The 22,704-nt window shown below is 34.0% G+C and overlaps 1 protein-coding gene across 1 annotated transcript in view; it reads left to right on the top strand.

Annotated features, from left to right (window-relative positions):
- The first annotated feature begins 9,001 nt into the window (after window positions 1-9,001).
- The window catches only part of stab1 (stabilin 1), a 100,160-nt gene continuing 86,457 nt past the window's right edge, over window positions 9,002-22,704 (top strand). The window contains exons 1-9 of the mRNA XM_057845207.1: window positions 9,002-9,542; window positions 12,363-12,609; window positions 14,533-14,618; window positions 14,784-14,853; window positions 14,925-15,020; window positions 16,665-16,778; window positions 16,979-17,166; window positions 17,236-17,372; window positions 22,260-22,387. Coding sequence (XP_057701190.1) covers window positions 9,468-9,542; window positions 12,363-12,609; window positions 14,533-14,618; window positions 14,784-14,853; window positions 14,925-15,020; window positions 16,665-16,778; window positions 16,979-17,166; window positions 17,236-17,372; window positions 22,260-22,387 — 1,141 coding nt within the window. The 5' untranslated portion in view covers window positions 9,002-9,467. The remainder of the gene's footprint in view (window positions 9,543-12,362; window positions 12,610-14,532; window positions 14,619-14,783; window positions 14,854-14,924; window positions 15,021-16,664; window positions 16,779-16,978; window positions 17,167-17,235; window positions 17,373-22,259; window positions 22,388-22,704) is intronic.

Here is a 22,704-nt window from a genome sequence, read left to right as displayed (position 1 = left end):
GTACACTAAGCCTTCCATCGACTCCATTCCAACTTCAATATATTCCAATAATTCATGCCACGCAGGGTTCTATTCAGTTTTTGCCCAAAATTCTCATTTCTTCTAAAATATGTTTCTTTGACCAAAAAAGTTCCCATTCTTTTCCCATGGCACATTCAATATTCACCATTTTTGACCAAAATTTCACAAATGTTTGACCAAACATGACAATTCTATTCAGTTTTTGCCCAAAAACCCACTTCTTCCAAAATATTCAGTTACAATGGCCCATTCAATATTTCAGCTTGGAAAGCTTTTTCATGACATTTACATAATTTTCACTCCAATATACAGTATTCAATAAACATCTCACTTATTTTCAGTTCTTCAAATTTTTGACCCAAATTATAGGTTTTCCACCAAAATTATTGCAATTTTTCACCAAAGTTTCATACATTTTCACTTAAACATTACAATTCTTTACCAAAACATCACCATTTCTCACCAACAGCCCTAAATTAATTAAAAATAATAATAATAAAGCAAATGTGACACACAGAATGGCTTGCTAAAATTTGCTTAAATATATTGTTCTACGTAAAGGACGTCGGCCAAGGTGGGCCCTCCACATTTTTACACCACCAAATCTGGTCGCCTTTGCAAAAAAATTGGACACCCCTGTGTTAAAGCGATCCTTGGATAGAAAGACTTGTAGTTCTTAAAAGATAAATGTTAGTACAAGTTATAGACATTTTATATTAAAACCCCTCTTAATGTTTTCGTTTTAATAAATTTGTAAACTTTTCAGTCAAAAAAATAAACTAGTAGCTCGCCATTGTTGATGTCAATAATTACACAATGCTCATGGTGCTGAAACCCATAAAATCAGCCGCACCCAAGCGCCAGCAGAGGGCGACAAAACACCAAAAAACACAAGTAACAAGTGGACATGACACTTTGCTGTCATTTTAATCTGTTTGAGCGGGGCATGTGCGTTAATTGCGTCAAATATTTTAAAGTGATTAATTAAAAAAAATAATTACCACCCGTTAACGCGATAATTTTGACAGCCCTAAATTAATTAAAATACACTTTTTTGTAGAATTTTTCGAGATTCATTGTTTACAACGTAACACATTTTTTTCCCCTGTGAGAGAGCAAGTCCAAACTGCTGACTTGTCTTTGTTCTGAGACGAGAAAAAGAAGTTGCCATCCTCTTGATGACAGTGCAGCTTGGCCACCTTTTCTCCTCTTTCGACTTTCTCTCGCTTCCTTTGGCGCTGCTCCGTTTCCGCTTTGAGGAAAAGTGGCCAAACTGTACGGAAACCTAATGTCGGCTCAGCACAAAAGTCGGACGATCGTTCCGTCGTCTGACAGCCCCCAGGTCAAATTAGATTGGACATCTTTTGCCGTCAATGGCAGTAATCGCTCTGATAGCGTAAAAAAAAAGGAGTACTTGTTGCCCTTTTTCGAGATGATGATGACGATGATGGACGTCCAGTCGTTTGGCATTCAATCATTTAAATGCATTTATCGACATCGCTCCCACTTCTAATGGATTGGAGGTCTGGCACTGCCAATGGCAGACAATGGGTAAATAGCAGATGCTTTGATATTGATCAAATCTATTAACAATCCAATGAGAAACTAGCCCTGCAAGCATGACTGAACGGGCCCTCGCAGTTTGGCGCAACTTGGACGTCACGCAAACTCGGACAGCATGCAGGTCGGGGTGGTGGCAAGTTGTCCCCCTGTAATCATCTAATGAGAACCTAGCTTACATGCATGAAACTCGGCTCAATTGAAAATGGCCGATTTCCTGTTGGTTTTGGAATACTGGTGCTAGCGACTTTTTGGAGCAGTTTTAGACAAGGTATTGACACCCCGAATTTCATGACTCTACGTTGAAAAAATCTAATAGGAGAGGCCTTTTTGAAAAGTCCTGTCTGTGGCCACCAGTTGGCGCTGTAGGTTTGATGCAAATGACCCCTACAGGACCCTTCAGGTCATCACTCTTAAGTAGGACGGGAAGTTCGGCGCCGATATGTCGTATATCGCCAATTATGACTGTTCAAAATTAGTGGTAAGACAAAAGGACTACCGTCTTTTCACTTTCCTTTTTGGACCCCTCTGCTTCAATGACACCTCAATATTTTTCATCAGGCTGTCTTGTAAAAAAAAGTGTTTCCACTTCCTAGCAGGGGGCGCCAGGCCTAATGGGCAATATTTCAATGCAGTTGTGTTCAGGCTGAGATACGTCACATACAGTGCCCTCCATAATTATTGGCACCCCTGAATAAGATATTTTTTAGCTTCTAATATTTTTTTTAAAAATTCTAATAGTATGGGACCTTAATCCAACCTTCAATACAAGTGCATTCATTCAGTGGGGAAAAAATCCCACATAAAGAAAAAATGATTTGACATCAAATAATGTGAGTCACAATTATTAGCACCCCTGGTGTTAATACTTTGGACAACCCCCTTTTGCCAACAAAACAAGGTCTGGGTACTGAGATGGCCATGGGAGGAGCTTGATTTTGCGTCCAGTGAACCATTTGTGTGTAGATTTGGCCATATGTTTAGGGTCATTGTCTTGCTGAAAGACCCAGTGACAACCCATCTTCAGCTTTCGGGCAGAGGGCAACAGATTTTGATTTAAAATGTCCTGGTATTTCAAAGCATTCATGATGCCTTGCACCCTAACGAGGTTCCCAGGGCCTTTGGAAGCGAAACAGCCCCACAGCATCATTGACCCACCCCCATACTTCACAGTGGGTGTGAGGTGCTTTTCAGCATGCGCATCTTTCGTGGCACACCAGACCCACTTAGAGTGTTTGTTGCCATGCAAGCTCAATCTTGGTCTCATCTGACCAAAGCACACGGTCCCAGTTGAAGCCTGGGACCGTGTGTATTTTTGTGTGAGACCAAGATTGAGCTTTTTGGCAAAAAAATGCCACATGGCAAAAAAAATGCCACATGGCGAAAAAAAAAATGCCACATGGCAAAAACATTTTGCCACATAGCAAAAGAAAATGCCACATGGCAAAAACATTTTTGCCACATGGCAAAAAAAATTGCCACATGGCAAAAAAAATGCCACATGGCAAAAAAAAAAAAAACACATGGCAAAAAAAAAATGCCACATGGCAAAAACATTTTGTCACATGGCGAAAAAAAAATGCCACATGGCAAAAAAAAAAATGCCACATGGCAAAACATTTTTGCCACATGGCAAATACCACTTTTGGTTCTCGCTGTCTCTCAAAAAAAATGCCACATGGCAAAAACATTTTGCCACATGGCAAGTATGAAAAAGATTGCACCTTGTATCAGGAGGTTATTAGTCATTTACTGAATTTGGCGCGTTGCCAAAAAACGCCCGACCTTGGTACCCCGCCCAGATCAGGCCCCTGAATGAAAACTCACCATTTTGATAACTTAACATCTCATATGTCTCATGAAGAGTCTCACCAATTTTGAGGAACATCCAACTAACTGGCTCGACGTCTGAAACGTGCACGCTGGTTTTCGAATAAAATGGCATGCTTTTCAACATTCAATCCAAAATACCCCATTTCCTGTTGGGTTTGGCATATGGGTGCAAGAGAATTTTTGAAGCAGTTTTGGAAAACGTATCGACTCCTCAAATTTCATTGCACTACGTTGACTAAACATCAAAGAAGGGGCCTTTTTTAAAAATTATAGGGGGCGCCACTGAGCCATTTTGTTAAATTTTTTCGCAGCGTTGCTAAATTATCGAAATTTACGTGAAGCCACATGTATGTGCAAATTTTTGTGAAATTTCGAGCATGTTTAGGCCTTCAAATTGGCCATTTTCATTTGCCATGACAAAAAAAAAACATTTGCATTACAATAGGGCCTTCGCACGCTTAGTGCTCGGTCCCTAATAAGCTATTTATAACCTCTTTTTAATGTCAAAGCATTGTTTTCGATGGGGAAGTCATCCCTTACCACCATGGCCGCCCCGTGGCCATGTTGGTAAGGGCGCTGAATGCTATTTTCATGCCTATACTTATAAATTAGAGTCTAACTAAGCCATGACAAAAAACCAATATTAAATACATATTCTTTAAAAAAAAAACTTGGTATCGGTACACTATCGGCAGAGTTCGTTTTTTTTTTGGCTTTGTTCTCACGCTCGATTGTAGAATGTGCTGAGTTTGTGTGACGTATATTTGAGCCTGTAAATCCGAGTGTCGCTTTTTGTCATCAGCAACAGTTTATTAGCTGACGGCTTCCTGGTGCATTTTTGTTTTTTAAAACTGACTTTATCACGGCTCGCGCGTGGCTCGTTACATAACACGCTCGCGATAGTGTTCTCCAGGCGTCCGCCGATCGGGCAACCTCCAAGCGATGCGATAAGCCGATGAACTTTATCAGGCCGCGGTGGCGCCGGGTCAGATAAATGGGAGAAGCGCTTTGAGTTTTTGAACCCTTTCAGGGACAGTGGTTAATGGACAAATTTTCAAAAGTTGGCATTAGCTTAAATCAGGTTGGAGAATATGTTGTGGTAGTTAGCAAAAGAGGGAAATTGAATTTGAAAATAGGGGACGTAATCATAATAATGGATGTCTATCACTGTCAAGGCAGATGAAAAGTTAAAGGTATGTGAGGTGACAAAAGATTTATAAGATAACAAAAAAAAAAAAAAGAATAACTAAAATTCCTAGAGCAAAATACACACGGACAGGCCACACTAACTGTATTACCCCCCCAAAAAATTTGTTTCTTTATTCTTCTCTTTTCCAATTTATTCCAATGCAAGATTATTCCGAAACTTAAATTTTAGTATTTAATTGAACTTAAATTGAGTAAATTAATATTTTCGTGTATATTATTAAATATTATATATTTTTATATATAATGTTTACATCATTATTTATTTAATAATATAAATTATTTTTAAATTTATTAAATTTATTAAATAAATGTAATTTATTAGTATTTATAAACTTATATTAATAATTTTTATTCTTTAAAATTCAGTTATTTTATAATGTATAGTATATTATTTTTGTTTATATTATTTATAATATAAACTTCAATTTAAATTAAATCAATTTAATTTATTTATGTGTTTATAAAATTATATCAATATTAGTTTTTATTTAAAATTAACTATTTTGTATTGTACAACATATATACACTATATTTTATTTATATATACTATGACATTTATATGTTTGTATTATTTATAATATAAATTATTATTCCATTTAAATTACATCAATTTATTTATTAGTATTTATAAACTTATATCAATATTTTAGTTTTTATTCTTTAAAATTAATTATTCTGTAATGTATTATATGTTATATATTATTATATTTCTATATATTTATTTATAATAGATATTATTAATCAAATTAAATACATTTATTTAATAGCAGTTATTTAGAAAAGTATATATTTTATTTTTTATTTTTTTTAATTAATAATTTTTTTACTGTATAACATATATGTCACAATTTTTTATCTTTTTTAATTAGTGGAAAATATTTTTTAAAATCTTTTTTAATTAAATAAAAATGCAATTGTTCAAATTTATATTAATAAAAATAATTTATTTTACTTTAATAAACACTAACTGAAAAAGAGAACATTTACAATATTTATTTCCTATTAGCTCATTCACTGAAAAAAAAAAAAATCCTTTTAACGTGAAAAAAATAAATGGAAAAAGCGAGTTTTTTCCCCCCTAAATTAAAAATTTAACATTTTAAAAGAAAAATATATTTTTTTTAAATTTGCATTTTCCTCCCTTTTGAAACAAAACAGTTGTTAAAATGATTAAATAAAAAGAAAAACTTCAAATTGAAAAATAAAAAGAAAATAAAAACAAAAATTAAAAAATATTCAAAAAATTACATGAAAATATAGAAAAACAACTGTTTATCCCCCTTTTTAATTAGCTTTAATGAAATGTATTAATTTGTTAAAATTCAAATATATTGAAGTCAAATTATTTCTTTAGAAAATTACAATAAATAATATAGTTAAAGCCACAGCCTTTATTTTTAGAAAAAATGTCAAAATAAATAATAAATGGATAATATTTACTAATAACTGAATCACAGCCACTGACGGCAATAGACGTCCAATCCTTTTGGAATGGGACTGTTCATTGGGATCGGACGTCTATCCCCGTCAAGGGCACTCAAACATTATCATTCAATACCAGCTGTAAAAAGTGATGAATAATGTTGTTGCCTTGCAAACTATTCGAAAAGTCAGCATCAGAGCTTCCTGCTATTGTCAGCGGCAGCCCGACCTTTGACCTCCGTCGGGGAAGAAAGCGCTTCGCCGTTCCTTTTTCTTTCTTTCATTCTTTCTTTCTGCGCAGCCGCCGCGTCAGGCGGCACGAGGAAATCCTCGGCAATTGCGGCGACGGTCCGCGGGGACACAGCGACCGAGCGGGGGAAATCCGCCCTCTGCTTCCTGGCAGGAAAGAGACATTTCTTTCTCGCAATCTCAAGCACAGTAAATAACATTGCAGTTTCTTTTAATTCAATATGATAGCTCTTTACTAGGGCTGTCAAACGATTACAATTTTCAATCGAGTTAATTGTTATTAATCGCAATTCAAACTATCTCTAAAATATGCCATATTTTTCTGTAAATTATTGTTGGAATGGAAAGACACAAGACGGACATAAACATTCAATATACTGTACATAAGTACTGTATTTGTTTATTATAACAATAAATCAACAAGATGGCATTAACATTATTAACATTCTCTTGAACTGATCCATGGATAGGAAGACTTGAAGTTGTTAAAAGATAAATGTTAGTACAAGTTATAGAAATTTTATATTAAAACCCCTCTTAATGTTTTCGTTTTAATAAAATTTGTAAAATTTTCAAACAAAAAATAAACTAGTAGCTCGCCATTGTTGATGTCAATAATTACACAATGCTCATGGATGGTGCTGAAACCCATAAAATCAGTCGCACCCATGCGCCAGTAGAGGGCGAAAAAACACAAGTAACAAATGGACATGACACTGTACTGTCATTGTAATCTGTTTGAGCGGGGCATGTGCTTTAAATGTGTCAAATATTTTAACTTGATTAATTATAAAAATATATTACCACCCGTTAACGCGTTAATTTTGACAGCCCTACTCTATACACAGAAATTTGTTGAGCATTAATTGATGGTAGCTTTGCATACAATGCAAACGCTACCGTCTATAATTTTGTTTTTTTACTCTTCATATTATGATTATACCCTTTAGTTTCACTTTTTTTGAATACACTAAGCCTTCCATCAACTCCATTCCAACTTCAATATATTCCAAAAAATTTATGCCACGCAGGCTTCTATTCAGTTTTTGCCCAAAATTCTCATTTCTTCTAAAATATTCGTTTCTTTGACCAAATAAATTCCCATTCTTTTCCTATGGCACATTCAATATTCACCATTTTTGACCAAAATTTCACAAATGTTTGACCAAACATGACAATTCTATTCAGTTTTTGCCCAAAAACCCGCTTCTCTCAAAAGATTCAGTTACAATGGCCCATTCAATATTTCAGCTTGGAAAGCTTTTTCATGACAATTACATGAATTCCACTTCAATATACAGTATTCAATAAACATCTCACATATTTTCAATTCTTCAAATTTTTTACCCAAATTACAGTTTTTCCACCAAAATTCTTGCAATTTTTCACCAAAGTTTCATATATTTTCACTTAAACATTACAATTCTCCACCAAAACATCACAATTTTTTCACCAGAATTCACCACTTTTCACCAAGACATCATCATTTCTCACCAAAACATCACCATTTTTCACCAAAATTTCTACACATCTTAACCCAACTTCACAATTTATCACCAAAACATCCTAATTTTTCACCGGAACATCACCACTTTTCATCAGTCACAATTTTCCACCAAAATTTGTAGATTTTCACCAAAGTTTCACAGATTTTCACTAAAACATTACAAATATTCACATCACCATTTCTCACCAAAACATCAACATTTTCCACCAAAATTTCTACACATCTTGACCAAACTTCACAATTTATCACCAAAACAATCTAATTTTTCACCGGAACATCATAACTTTTCACCAATTAGTCACAATTTTCCACCAAAATTTGTACAGATTTTCACCAAAGTTCTTATCATTTTTCACCAAAGTTTCACAAATTTTCACTAAAACATTACAAATCTTCACATCACCATTTTCACCAAATTGTCACAATTTTTCACCAGATTGTCACCATTTTTCACCAAGACATCACATTTCTCACCAAAACATCACAATTTTTCACCAAACTTCACAATTTCTCACCACAACGTGATCCCAAATATTCACTGGAACATCACAATTTTTCAACGAAACATTTACAATTTTTTAAACCAAAGTTTCAACAAATTTTCACTAAAAAAATCACAATTTTCCACCAGAACAACACCGTTTTCACCAGAAAGTTATCGAAACTTCACAATTTTCACAAAAATCTTCACGATTTTTCACCAAAACATCACAATTTTTCTTCAGAAAGTCACCATTTTTCACCAAAACATCACCATGTCTCACCAAAAAGTTTCCATTTTCCACCAAAATTTTACAATTTACAATCACCATTTATCACATTGTCACCATTTTTCACCAGAATGTCACCTTGTTGCACCAAAACGTCACCATATTTCAAAGGAATGTCGCCACTTTTCACCAAAATCTCTACAATTTTTCACCAAAACCTCACCATTTTTCACCAAAATTCACAATTTTTAACCAAAACATCACCAGTTTTCACCGAAATTTCACCATTTTTAAATAAATGTGTTACAAATCATGTTCTAAAGTAAAAAAAACAAACAAACATATAAACCTGTTAATGTATTTCTCGACTAATTACAATTGAGATTGCAGAAGCAGCTATTTAATTTTTATAGTCATTTTTTTTGTGTCGATTGTACTTCAGTAAATTTGTTGCAAGTTATGTTTTAAGTAAAAAAAAAACTAGAATAATTTAGATTAATTGCAGAAGCAGCCAATGCGTCTATCCTTTTTATGTGAATTTGATTTTTTTTTACATCAATAAATCTGTTACAATTTACAAATTACTGTATGTTCTGACGTAAAACAAACCTTTAATGTATTGATGAATTATTCACAATTGAGATCAATCCCAGAAGCAGCAAATATATGGCCGTCAACGGCAGCCAAAGAGTTAATGAGAGCGTGATAAGCAGTGGTACAGGAGGAGGAAATGTGCCACTAGGTTGTGTTTGGACTTTTTTTTTTTCCTTTTTCCTCCCGCCTCTTCCTTGATTAGAAAGAAGAGAGAGGACACAAGCAAGCCGACATGACGGCCAAAGTCGGCGTTTCAGCGGCAGCTTGAGCGTCTGGCCTCAAAACTCAAAACTTTTACATCAATGCGCCACCTCGTAGGGTAGGATTTTATTATTTTTTTATCGTGTTTATTGTTTTTTTGTATGTTACGCCCAATCATGTTGCTGCCGCTGCTACTACATCTACTAGTACTGCTACAAACGTCACTGCAACTACAGGTAACAAAGTACAAGTTGTTATATTGGTGCATATTTAAATGTGCATTTTGGGAGGGGGGGGGTAAAATTTTAAAGATGATTATAATTTTTAAATTTTTTTTTTAAAATGTACTGCAAAAGAAAAAGTTCATTTTTGGATCGATTTTATTTTTAGGTAGGTTTAAATGTAACTAGAATTCAAATGTGATTTTTAATGAATTGTTAATGATGTTGAATTTAAGCATGAATTAGTTTAATGAAGAACAGTTTTAATTGAAACTGATTATTAAAAAAAAAAACTAACTTTAATGAAATTTTTTTTTAAATATTTGACTAAAATTGTATTTTAGGATTTTGAAAAAATTTTTGTTTTGACAGATTTATAAAGATTTTTACTTTTTCATTTTTGGGGGTAAGGGGTAAAATGTATAAATATTTGACAATAATATTTTGTTGATTTTTTAAAGTTTTAAACAAAAATTCTAGTTTGATTTTTCATGAATTAATACTATTTTTAACTGAAACTGATTGTTAAAAATACTCCAAATTTAAATAATATATGTATTTTTGGAAAATAATTGAATGAAGTTGTATTTAGGATTTTTTAAAATAGTTCATAGGAAAATATTGTAAAATTATTTTATAACATTTTTACTGACTATGAATTCATATTTGAAGACATTCCTAAGAATTTACTGTTTTTATTTGGACCCATTTATAAAGATTTTTCAAATTTTTATAGGGGGATAAAATTTATAAATATTTGACAACAATCGTATTTTATTTTAGAATTGTTTTTTAGGTTTTAATGTAAGTAAAAATTCAAATGTGACTAATGAATTAATTTTTTCATGAATAAACAAAAATAATTCACACGAAAATAGAGTAAATTTGCTTTGTGACATTTTTGCCTACTATATGAATTCATATTTGAAGAAATTCCTAAAATTTATCGTTTTGGTTTTTGCACAAATTATTTAAAAAAAAATTTTTTTTAATTACATTTTTTGGGTTAAAATTTATAGATGTTTGATTATTATTATTATTATTTTTAGGTTTTAATGTAACAGGAAGTTAAATGTGATTTTTCTTTTTAAATAGATTAATAATAATTGAAAATACTGCAAATATATATATATTTTTTTTAATTTAGGAGGGGAAATATTTTACTAAAATTGTATTTTATAATTAAACAAGAAATGCTTCACAATACTGTAAAATTGTTTTATGATATTTTTATTTAATAAATGAATTCATATTTGAAGACGTTCCTGAGATTGCCGTTTTTGTTTAGACACATTGATAAAGAGTTTTACCATTTTTTATTTTAATTGATAAATATTGTACAATTTTTTTCTTAGGTTTTAATAAAACAATAATTCAAGTATTTTTTTAAAGAATTAATAATTGTTAAAATACTGCAAATTTAATTAATGTTTTTTTTAATTGGGGAAGCAAATATCTCAGAGTTGTATTTTATGATTAAAAATAATTCACTGTAAAATTGTTTTGTGCTATTTTTACGATATGAATTCATATTTGACCTGATATAAGACCTTCCTAAGAAACTACCGTTTTTGTTTTTACACATGGATTTTAAAATGTATAAATATTTGACAATAAACATTTTTAAATTTTTTGTTTGTTTTTTTATGTAACAAAAATTAAAATGTGATTTTTGAATAATAATGATCATGAATAATATTTTTAATTGAAACTGATATTTAAAATTACTCCAAATTTAATTTAAAAATGAAATTTTTACGTATTTGAAGACATTCCTAGGAATTTACTGTTTTTGTTTTTACGCAAATATTTTTACCAAAAAAAATTTCAGTGTGGGTGGGGTTAAAATTTATATATATTTGACTTTTTTTCTTTAGGTTTTAATGTACCATGAATTCAAATATGATTTTTAAAAAATGAATTATTAAGTCTTAAACATACTGCAAATTACATTTTTTTTTAAAATTCCCAATAAAATTGGGGGAGGGGAACATTTGACTTAAGTTGCATTTTATGATTAAACAAAGTAATTCACTCGAAAATTCTGTAAAATTGTTTTTGTTTTATGACATTTTTGAAAGATGTCTCACTATACGAATTTATATTTTAGTTGAATAAAGTAAAATTAATCTTGGAAGAGATTCCTAAGAATTTACTGTTTATGTATTTACACATTTATTAACATTTTTACTTTTTTTTATTGGGGCGGGGGGGCAGAGGTTTGAAATTTTTGGTAACATTTTATTTGACAGTGGCGTCATACAAGACTGTCAAAAGACGTGAAATATGACATGTCACTGTCATTAGCATTAGTGAACGTTTATGACGTTATACTTCAGCTCGGATCTTTTACATCCATTCAAAAATGGCATCATTTGCCGGATATAGTGTTACCGAAATGTTAAATATTTGACAAGACTTTTATTTTTAAGAGATTTTTTTTGTTTGTTTAGGTTTTAATTTACAAAAAATGCAAATGCATTTTTAATGAATTAATGATTGTGAAATAAGTTTTTCATTGAAATTTATGGTTGACAGCCCTCCAAATGTAATGTTTTTAGATTTTTATATATTTTTTAAAAAATTTAAATTAAAAAAATGTAAATATTTGACTAAAGTTATATTTTTTATGAACAAAATTACTACAAGAACAAAATATGAATTGGACGTCTATCATTGTCTAAAGCAAGCAATAAATGAATCAATAGTTGTTTAATTAAAATAATTGAAATAATATGAGTAGAATTTCTTTTTTTTTTTTTTGTAACGTCTCTCTAATTTTATATCCGAATCCCTGGAAACTGGGAATATCGGACTTGCCTTGTTTTATCTCAGCCGACGTCACCGTCGGGCCGCTGCGACGTCCCGCAGAGGCTGGGCGCCGACACGGTGTGCACGTCGTGCGCCGCCGTCACCGGCAGTCTGTGCCCGCGCGGCTTCACCAACACGGGCGTGGCCAACTGCACCTACGTCGTCACCATCGGCGGCAACGCACTGGCGCTGGACGGCTGCCGCCGACTCTGCTTCAAGAACGTGGTGCGCCCCCAGTGCTGCCCGCAACACTGGGGTCCGCTTTGTCTACGTGAGTCAGTCGCTCCTAACTCCACCATACAAATTTGTGATGAAGCATTGACTCCCAATTCAAATAAACTCGTAACTCAATGTGAGTCGCTCCACGACAATTTTTTTTTCCAAAATCTATTTTTTTTAATTTCACTGTCCGGTCTGTGTACACTTGTGCACATCAGAGATCCATCCATTGATAAATCCATCCATCCATTCATCGATAAAGCTATACATCCATCCATAGATCCATCCATCTCTCCATAGATCTATCCAAAGATCCAGCCATAGATCTATCCATCGATAGATCCATCCATCCATAGATAAATCCATTTATCCACTCAGATTCATCCATAGATTCATCTATCGATCATCCATCTATCCATAGATCCATCCATAGATCCATCCGTCCATCCATTCATAGATCCATCCATTCATTCATCGATCCATCTATCCATCATTGATCCATCTATCTATCCATAGATCTATCCATCTATAGATCCACAGATAAATCTATCCATCCATAGATCCATATATCCATCCATCAATCCATAGATCCATCCATAGATCATCCATCAATGGATCCATCCATCCATAGATAAATCCATCTATCCATTCATAGATCCATCATCCATCCATCCATCCATCATTGATCCATCAGATCCATATATCCATCCATCAATCCATAGATCCATCCATAGATCATGCATCAATGGATCCATCCATCCATAGATAAATCCATCTATCCATTCATAGATCCATCCATCCATCATTGATCCATCCATAGATCTATCCATAGATCCATCCATAGATCCATCCATCCATAGATCCACGGATAAATCCATCCATCCATAGATCCATATATCCATCCATCAATCCATGCATAGATCATCCATCGATGGATCCATCCATCATAGATAAATCCATCCATCCATTCATAGATCCATCTATCGATCCACTCATCTATCCATAGATCCATCCGTAGAGCCATCCATCATCCATAGATCCATCCCTTCATAGATCCATCCATAGATCCATCCATCCATTCAATCATCGATCCATTAATCCATCCATATATCCATTCATAGATCCATTCATCCATAGATCCACAGATAAATCCATCCATCCATCCATAGATCCATCCATCCATAGATCCATATATCCACCCATCAATCCATGCATAGATCATCCATCGATGGATCCATCCATCATAGATAAATCCATCCATCCATTCATAGATCCATCTATCGATCCACTCATCTATCCATAGATCCATCCGTAGAGCCATCCATCATCCATAGATCCATCCCTTCATAGATCCATCCATAGATCCATCCATCCATTCAATCATCGATCCATTAATCCATCCATATATCCATTCATAGATCCATTCATCCATAGATCCACAGATAAATCCATCCATCCATCCATAGATCCATAGATATATACATAGATCCATCAGTCCATCGATAGATCCATCCATCGACAGATCTATCCATATGTCCAACCATCCATCCATCCATCCATCTATAGATCCATGGATAAATCCATCCATCCATTCATAGATCCATTGAGCCATCCACCTTTCCATAGATCTAGTCATCCATCCATCCATCCCTACATAGATCCATTCATCCATAGATCCATGGATCAATCCACCCATCCATAGAGCCATTCATCCATCCATCCATAGATCAATTCATCCATCCATAGATCGATCGATCGGTCAGTCCGTCCATCTGTCCTTCCAAATAAGCTCGTAACGCAAATTTTGGCTCATTCATTCATTCGCCACTTCCACTCAAAATGAATTGAATGTCTATCACCATAAATGCCGGCCAAGGAATTTTCAACACGTGATAACAGCAACTCCGAACACTGCTCACACGTAAGCCACATTCAAAGGTTATGACCTCATTTTCAATTTTTATGGCTCACTCAGCGTGTCCCAGCTGGTCGGGGAAGACGTGCAACTTCCACGGAACCTGCCAGGACGGGGACCTGGGCAACGGGACCTGCGTATGCGAGGTCAGTGCCGCTTCTTCCTCTTTATTTTCCTATTGATTTTGGGGTATTTACAAGTTATTTCCTGTTTGCCGTCAACGGCAGCCAGTGAGGTAACGTAAACGTTATTCTAATGCAAGATTTTGATAGCAAGCTTTATTTCCTTTTCCCGCCGGTCGTGATCGTCAGGAAGGCTTCGGCGGTTTTGCTTGCCAGTTGTGCAGCAAGGAGAAGACCTACGGCAGCGACTGCAACAAAGGTGACGTCCCGTTTTGATGACATCACATCGGCCACGAGGACTCACCCGCTTTTTCTATGTGGTCGCGACAGCGTGCGATTGCGAGCACGGCACCTGCGACGAAGGTCCCGACGGTACCGGGCGCTGCTACTGCCAGCCCCCCTACGAGGGAAAAAGATGCGACAAAGGTCATTTTCTGTCACTGTCGACGGCGATAGATGTCTCAATGTTGTTCAGTTATTGAGTATACAGTTATTGAGTTTATAGTGAATATTCCCTCTTGCAATAATTTAAAAAATTTAAAAAAAACAAAAAAACAAATAATTTTTTTTTTTTTTTTTTTTTTTAATTTTAAATCAATCATGGAATAATACAGTAATTATGATCTTTTTTTTAAGTATTTCATGATGATGTAAAAAAAATATCGTCTTTTATTTTATACATATATATTTATTATATAATGTATACATTTATATGAAAATGTGGTAGGTGATAAGAAAAAACATGTAACACAACAATAATATATTAAAATATATTTATATTTTTCCAAATTAATCAGAAGTATTATTTTGTAAAATTAACATAATTAAGTAAATGTTTATTTTTAAATTTTTTCCGTGTCAATTTTGTACCAGAAAGAAAAAAGTGGCTAAAAGCAGCAAATATTTCTGCTTTTTATAAATTTTTATAGTTTTGAAAATTTTTTTTTTTTTAATTGATCTTTTTTAACTATTTCATGATGATGTACACAAAATACCGTCTTTTTTTAGTTAAACTTCATTATTATATATTTTTAAATATTTCCATTTAAAAAAATATGATTTTATTTTATTTTTTGAAGTTTTTTTGAAGTTTTTTTTTTTTAATTAAAAAAAAAAACAAGGACGGAAAAATACAGTGATCTTTTGTAACTTTTTAATGATAATACAAACACAATTGGCTTTTTACATTTATGATTATTTTTATGATATATATATATTTTTAAAATTGCACAAATACATGTTCGGAGGTTAAAAAGAAATACAGAAATATAATACAACAATATTTTTACAACAACATTTAATCAGATAATAAGGAAAATTAAAAGAATTAATTCAATAAACGTATTATCCCAAAACAAAAAACTAATATTTAAAAATAGTCTGTAAATTATAATAATATCACATTGAAAACAAAGCCAAAAATGAATCCGAAAGATTAAACTTGTGCTGCAACGATTAATTGATTAACTCGAGTATTCGATTAGAAAAAAATATTCGAATTAAATTTTATTGCTACGAGTATTCGTTAAATTCCAGCGGCGTTATAAAGGTTTATTTCGAAAGTGTTTGCATTTAGTTTTATTGATTAGGGTGGATACACAGGCCCTCTGGTCTGCCTCATTTCACATGGCTGAATCCAACTGCTCCCTGTTAAGACCAACGTAAGTTACGTTTTTGTTGGAGATAATGTTTTTTAATGCATTCATAATTTAGTTTATAGGTATATTTAGCCATTTTTGTGGGAATATGTGTCTGAACCATTTGTGAAGAGGATTGTAAAAAATTTTTTTCACTTTATAGCATTTCAGCTAGCCAATTGTTCTTTTGTTGTACTTAGATGCTCATTTAAAAAAAAAAAATTATACCATTTGAGGCTCAGCTCTAGTATTTTAATTTTCATGTTCCTTATCTGATTACTCGATTATTCGAACTAACTAGTTCATCCATTAATCGACTACTAAATTAATCGATAGCTGCAGCCCTAGATTAAACCGAGAATCGGCAGCCATTTTTGTAGTTTCTCCACCAACTTCTCCAGCCTGAAGATGCCGCATGTGTTGTTTTTGTCAGTGAGCAACCGCTGCAGCAAGTGCGCCGCGTACTCGTACTGCGACGGCGGAGGCGAGGTCGCCACGTGCCAGTGTTTACCCGGATACAGGAAGTCGCCGCAAAACAAATGCTCCAGTAAGTCCTTCTCATCTGGTCGTCTTTCAGTGTCACTGACAGCACGAGACGTTCAATCCAATTCGACTGGGAAAGGAATCGCCAATGACACCGAAAACTAGCATTTGTCTTGTAATGTTTAGTCTGCTGAGACACGTTTTTAACTCGTTACCATCCGAAAACATTGTTTATCGACAAAATATTTGGGTTTTGCGTTGTAGAAGCGTGTGTGTCGAGCAGCTGCGACGTCAACGCGCACTGCTCCACGCAGGGGTCGAAGGTCAGCTGCGCCTGCAAGGCCGACTACGAGGGCGACGGCCGCGTCTGCGTGCCTCGAAATCCCTGCGCCTTCAACAACGGCGGCTGCCCGCTCAACTCCACCGTCTGCGTCTTCAAGGGACCCAACAAAGTACCGTATTCCTGACTCAAACATTAAAAACTATATGATAAATAATAATAATTTATTCATTTGTGGCAGGCCGCTTGCGAGTGTATGTCCGGCATGACTCGAGTGGAGGGCGTCGGCGAGTTGCGCTGCCACCTGATACCCGCGTGCAAGCCGGACACCTGCCACTCGTCTGCCGTATGTCAAACCGGACTTGACGGCAAAGCCAGGTCAGTCCGCATCATGTAAAAGTTTGGAACTTTGTGGACTTAGTGTGGTTATTTTGACGAGTAAAAATATGGAACATTGAGGTCAATTGTGGCAATTTTGACATGTAAAAATGTGCAGCTTTGGGGGACTTAATAAGATGATTTTGAGGTGTAAAAATGTGGAACTTTGGGACTTAATGTGGAGATTTTGATGTATAAAACTAGAATTTTGGGCACATTGGGAATTTTTGACACCTAAAAATGTGGAATTTTGGGCACAAACTGTGGCAATTTTGACATGTAAAAATGAGGAGCTTTGGGAGACTTAATACGGTGATTTTGATGTATAAAACTAGAATTTTGGGGACCAACTGTGGCAATTTTGACATGCAAAAATGTGGATTTTGAGTCAAAATGTGATTTTGACACCTAAAAATGTGGAATTTTGGGACTTAATGTGGAGATTTTGATGTATAAAAGTAGAATTTTGGGGACCAACTGTGGCAATTTTGACATGCAAAAATGTGGATTTTGAGTCAAAATGTGATTTTGACACCTAAAAATGTGGAATTTTGAGCACAAACTGTGGCAATTTTGACATGTAAAAATGAGGAGCTTTGGGGGACTTAATACGGTGATTTTGAGGTGTAAAAATGTGGAACTTTGGGACTTAATGTGGAGAATTTGATGCATAAAACTAGAATTTTAGGGACCAACTGTGGCAATTTTGACATGCAAAAATTTGGATTTTGAGTCAAAATGAGATTTTGACACCTAAAAATGTGGAAATTTGGGCACAAACTGTGGCAATTTTGACATGTAAAAATGTGGAGCTTTGGGGGACTTAATACGGTGATTTTGAGGTGTAAAAATGAGGAGCTTTGGGGGACTTAATACGGTGATTTTGATGTATAAAACTAGAATTTTGGGGACCAACTGTGGCAATTTTGACATGCAAAAATGTGGATTTTGAGTCAAAATGTGATTTTGACACCTAAAAATGTGGAATTTTGAGCACAAACTGTGGCAATTTTGACATGTAAAAATGAGGAGCTTTGGGGGACTTAATACGGTGATTTTGAGGTGTAAAAATGTGGAACTTTGGGACTTAATGTGGAGAATTTGATGCATAAAACTAGAATTTTAGGGACCAACTGTGGCAATTTTGACATGCAAAAATTTGGATTTTGAGTCAAAATGAGATTTTGACACCTAAAAATGTGGAAATTTGGGCACAAACTGTGGCAATTTTGACATGTAAAAATGTGGAGCTTTGGGGGACTTAATACGGTGATTTTGAGGTGTAAAAATGAGGAGCTTTGGGGGACTTAATACGGTGATTTTGATGTATAAAACTAGAATTTTGGGGACCAACTGTGGCAATTTTGACATGCAAAAATGTGGATTTTGAGTCAAAATGTGATTTTGACACCTAAAAATGTGGAAATTTGGGCACAAACTGTGGCAATTTTGACATGTAAAAATGTGGAGCTTTGGGGGACTTAATGCGGTGATTTTGAGGTGTAAAAATGTGGAACTTTGGGACTTAATGTGGAGATTTTGATGTATAAAATTAGAATTTTGGGGACCAACTGTGGCAATTTTGACATGCAAAAATGTGGATTTTGAGTCAAAATGTGATTTTGACACCTAAAAATGTGGAAATTTGGGCACAAACTGGCAATTTTGACATGTAAAAATGAGGATTTTGGCTCAAAATGTGGCAACTTTGACATGTAAAAAATGTGGAACCTTGGTGAATTAATGTCGTGATTTTGACGTGTAAAAATGTGTATTATGATCCGAAATGTGGTGGTGATATTGACATGTCAAAATGTGCAACTTTGACAACTTTTAGTGGCAAGTTTGACGTGTAAAAATGTAGAATAGCGGGGACATAATGTGATTTTGACGTGTAAAAATGTGCAATAGTGGGGACATAATGTGGCAATTTTGATGTGTAAAGAAAGAAGTGAAATTTGGGGATTTAATGTGGCAATTTTGACGTATAAATAATGGATTTTGATTCAAAATGAGTCAATTTTGATGTCTAAAAATGGAGAACTCGGTGGACATAATATGGCAAATTTTGATGTGTAAAAAAAAATTTTTTTTTTTAAAAAGTGGGACTTATTGTATTGATTTGGACATGTAAAAATGTGGAATTTTCGGCACAAACTGGCAATTTTGACATGTAAAAATGTGGATTTTGGTTCAAAATGTGGCAACTTTGACATGTAAAAAATGTGGAACCTTGGTGAATTCATGTCGTGATTTTGACGTGTAGAAATGTGGTGATATTGACATGTCAAAATGTGCATCTTTGACAACTTTCAGTGGCAAGTTTGACGTGCAAAAATGTAGAATAGCGGGGACATAATGTGATTTTGACGTGTAAATATGTACAATAGTGGGGACATAATGTGGCAATTTTGATGTGTAAAGAAAGAAGTGAAATTTGGGGATTTAATGTGGCAATTTTGACGTATAAATAATGGATTTTGATTCAAAATGAGTCAATTTTGATGTCTAAAAATGGAGAACTCGGTGGACATAATGTGGCAAATTTTGATGTGTAAAAAAAAAAAAAAGCGGGACTTATTGTATTGATTTGGACATGTAAAAATGTGGAATTTTCGGCACAAACTGGCAATTTTGACATGTATAAATGTGGATTTTGGTTCAAAATGTGGCATCTTTGACATTTAAAAAATGTGGAACTTTTGGAAATTAATGTGGTGATTTTGACGTGTAAAAATGTGGATTATCATTCGAAATGTGGTGATATTGACATGTCAAAATGTGCAACTTTGACAACTTTTAGTGGCAAGTTTGACGTGTAAAAATGTAGAATAGTGGGCAAAATGTGGTGATTTTGACATGTAAAAATGTGGAATAGTGGGGACATAATGTGGCAATTTTGATGTGTAAAGAAAAAAGTGACATTTGGGGACTTAATGTGGCAATTTTGACGTATAAATAATGGATTTTGAATCAAAATGTGTCAATTTTGATGTCTAAAAATGGAGAACTCGGTGGACATAATGTGGCAAATTTTGATGTGTAAAAAAAAAAAAAAAGTGGGACTTATTGTATTGATTTGGACATGTAAAAATGTGGAATTTTCGGCACAAACTGGCAATTTTGACATGTATAAATGTGGATTTTGGTTCAAAATGTGGCATCTTTGACATTTAAAAAATGTGGAACTTTTGGAAATTAATGTGGTGATTTTGACGTGTAAAAATGTGGATTATCATTCGAAATGTGGTGATATTGACATGTCAAAATGTGCAACTTTGACAACTTTTAGTGGCAAGTTTGACGTGTAAAAATGTAGAATAGTGGGCAAAATGTGGTGATTTTGACATGTAAAAATGTGGAATAGTGGGGACATAATGTGGCAATTTTGATGTGTAAAGAAAAAAGTGACATTTGGGGACTTAATGTCGCAATTTTGATGTATAAATATTGGATTTTGATTCAAAATGTGTCAATTTTGATGTCTAAAAATGGAGAACTTGGTGGACATAATGTGGCAATTTTGATGTGTAAAAAAAAAAAAAAAAAGTTGGAGTTAGTGTGTTGATTTTGACATGTAAAAATGTGGATTGTTCAAAAAAATGTGATTTTGACACATCAAAAATGTAGAGCTTTGGCGACTTTTTGTGGCAATTTTGATGTGTACAAAAAGTGGAATTGTGGGGACTTAGGGGGGTTTTATATGTGTAAAAATGTGGAATACTGAGGACATATTGTGGCAATTTTGATGTGTAAAAAAAGTGAAATTTGGGGACTTCATGTGGCAATTTGGACTTGTATAAATATGGAATTTGATTCAAAATGTCTCGATTTTGATGTCTACAAATGGAAAACTTGGTGGACATAATGTGGCAATTTTGACGTGTAAAAAAAGTGGAACTTTGGGGGCTTAGTGTTGATTTTGACATGTAAAAATGTGGATTGTTCAAAAAAATTTGATTTTGAAACGTCAAAAATGTAGAGCTTTGGCGACTTTTTGTGGCAATTTGTATGTGTACAAAAAGTGGAATTGTGGGGACTTAGTGTGTTTTTCTATGTGTAAAAATGTGGAATACTGGGGACATATTGTGGCAATTTTGATGTGTAAAAAAAAGTGACATTTGGGGACTTCATGTGGCAATTTGGACTTGTATAAATATGGAATTTGATTCAAAATGTCTCGATTTTGATGTCTACAAATGGAGAACTTGGTGGACATAATGTGGCAATTTTGACGTGTAAAAAAAGTGGAACTTTGGTGACTTAGTGTGACAATTCGATGTGTAAAAAAATGTGGAATTGTGGGGACTTGGTGTAGTGTTTTTGATGTGTAAAAATATGGAATTTAGTGACAAAATGTGTTGATTTTAAGGAAAAATGTGGAATCTAGTGTCAAATCTGACATGTAAAATTTGAAAATGAAAAAAATAATTTCGACATAGAATTTGGAATTTAGGAGACTAAATGTCACAATTTTTGGTGTGAAGATGTGGAATAGGGGACATAATGTGGAAATTTTGACAGGTAAAAATATGGAACTTTGCTGACCTAATGTGGTGTTTTTTAAATTGAAAAATGTGCCGCTTTATTAACAAAATGTATTTTGATGCTTAAAAATGTGGATTTTGGTTCAAAACGTGTCAACTTTGTTATTTAAAATTTTTTTAATGACAAAATTAGGCATTTTTACCTTCAAAATTTTGTGTTTTAATTCAAATTGCAACACTTTTAAAATGTCGGTTTTGGCAACAAATTTAACATCTACAAATGTTGATTTTGGTTCATAAATGTAGCAATTTTGGTGTGGAACAACATGTGGTGGCAATTTGTGTAAAAAGTGAAAGTTTGGCGCCAATTTTGACGTGTTTTATTTTTTTCTTTTTTCAGGTGCGTTTGCCGGCCAGATGAAATCGGCGACGGGCGACGTTGCTTCGGCCGACTTAGCCAGCGTCTGTTGGATCTCAACCGTGACGGACCCCTCAGAGAAACCCTTAATGGGGCCGTAGACCTTTTCGGTAACCGCAACAACAACAAAAATTGAACCATCGCTGTTTCCCCCCTACTTCAAATGAATTGGATGTCCAGCTAAAAATAAGCTTGTTATCTCAAACTTTTAATATCAATGCATTGACTTTGATGGAAATGTTGCCCCTATCAACATGGTGGCAGCGAATGAACAAATGTTGGCAGTCTATGAGTTCATTTTGGGGCAATTACAGGTCATTTCCTGTTGATTTGGGGTTACTGGACAGGAAGTGACCCGGGAATGTCCAAAAATGGATAGGAAGTAACTTAACTAGAATAGGAAGTTACCTGTAAATAAGTTTATAAC

Source organism: Corythoichthys intestinalis, chromosome 9 (assembly GCF_030265065.1).
Source record: "Corythoichthys intestinalis isolate RoL2023-P3 chromosome 9, ASM3026506v1, whole genome shotgun sequence".
In the NCBI taxonomy this organism is placed as follows: domain Eukaryota; kingdom Metazoa; phylum Chordata; class Actinopteri; order Syngnathiformes; family Syngnathidae; genus Corythoichthys; species Corythoichthys intestinalis.
This window is presented reverse-complemented; position numbering and strand designations above follow the sequence as displayed.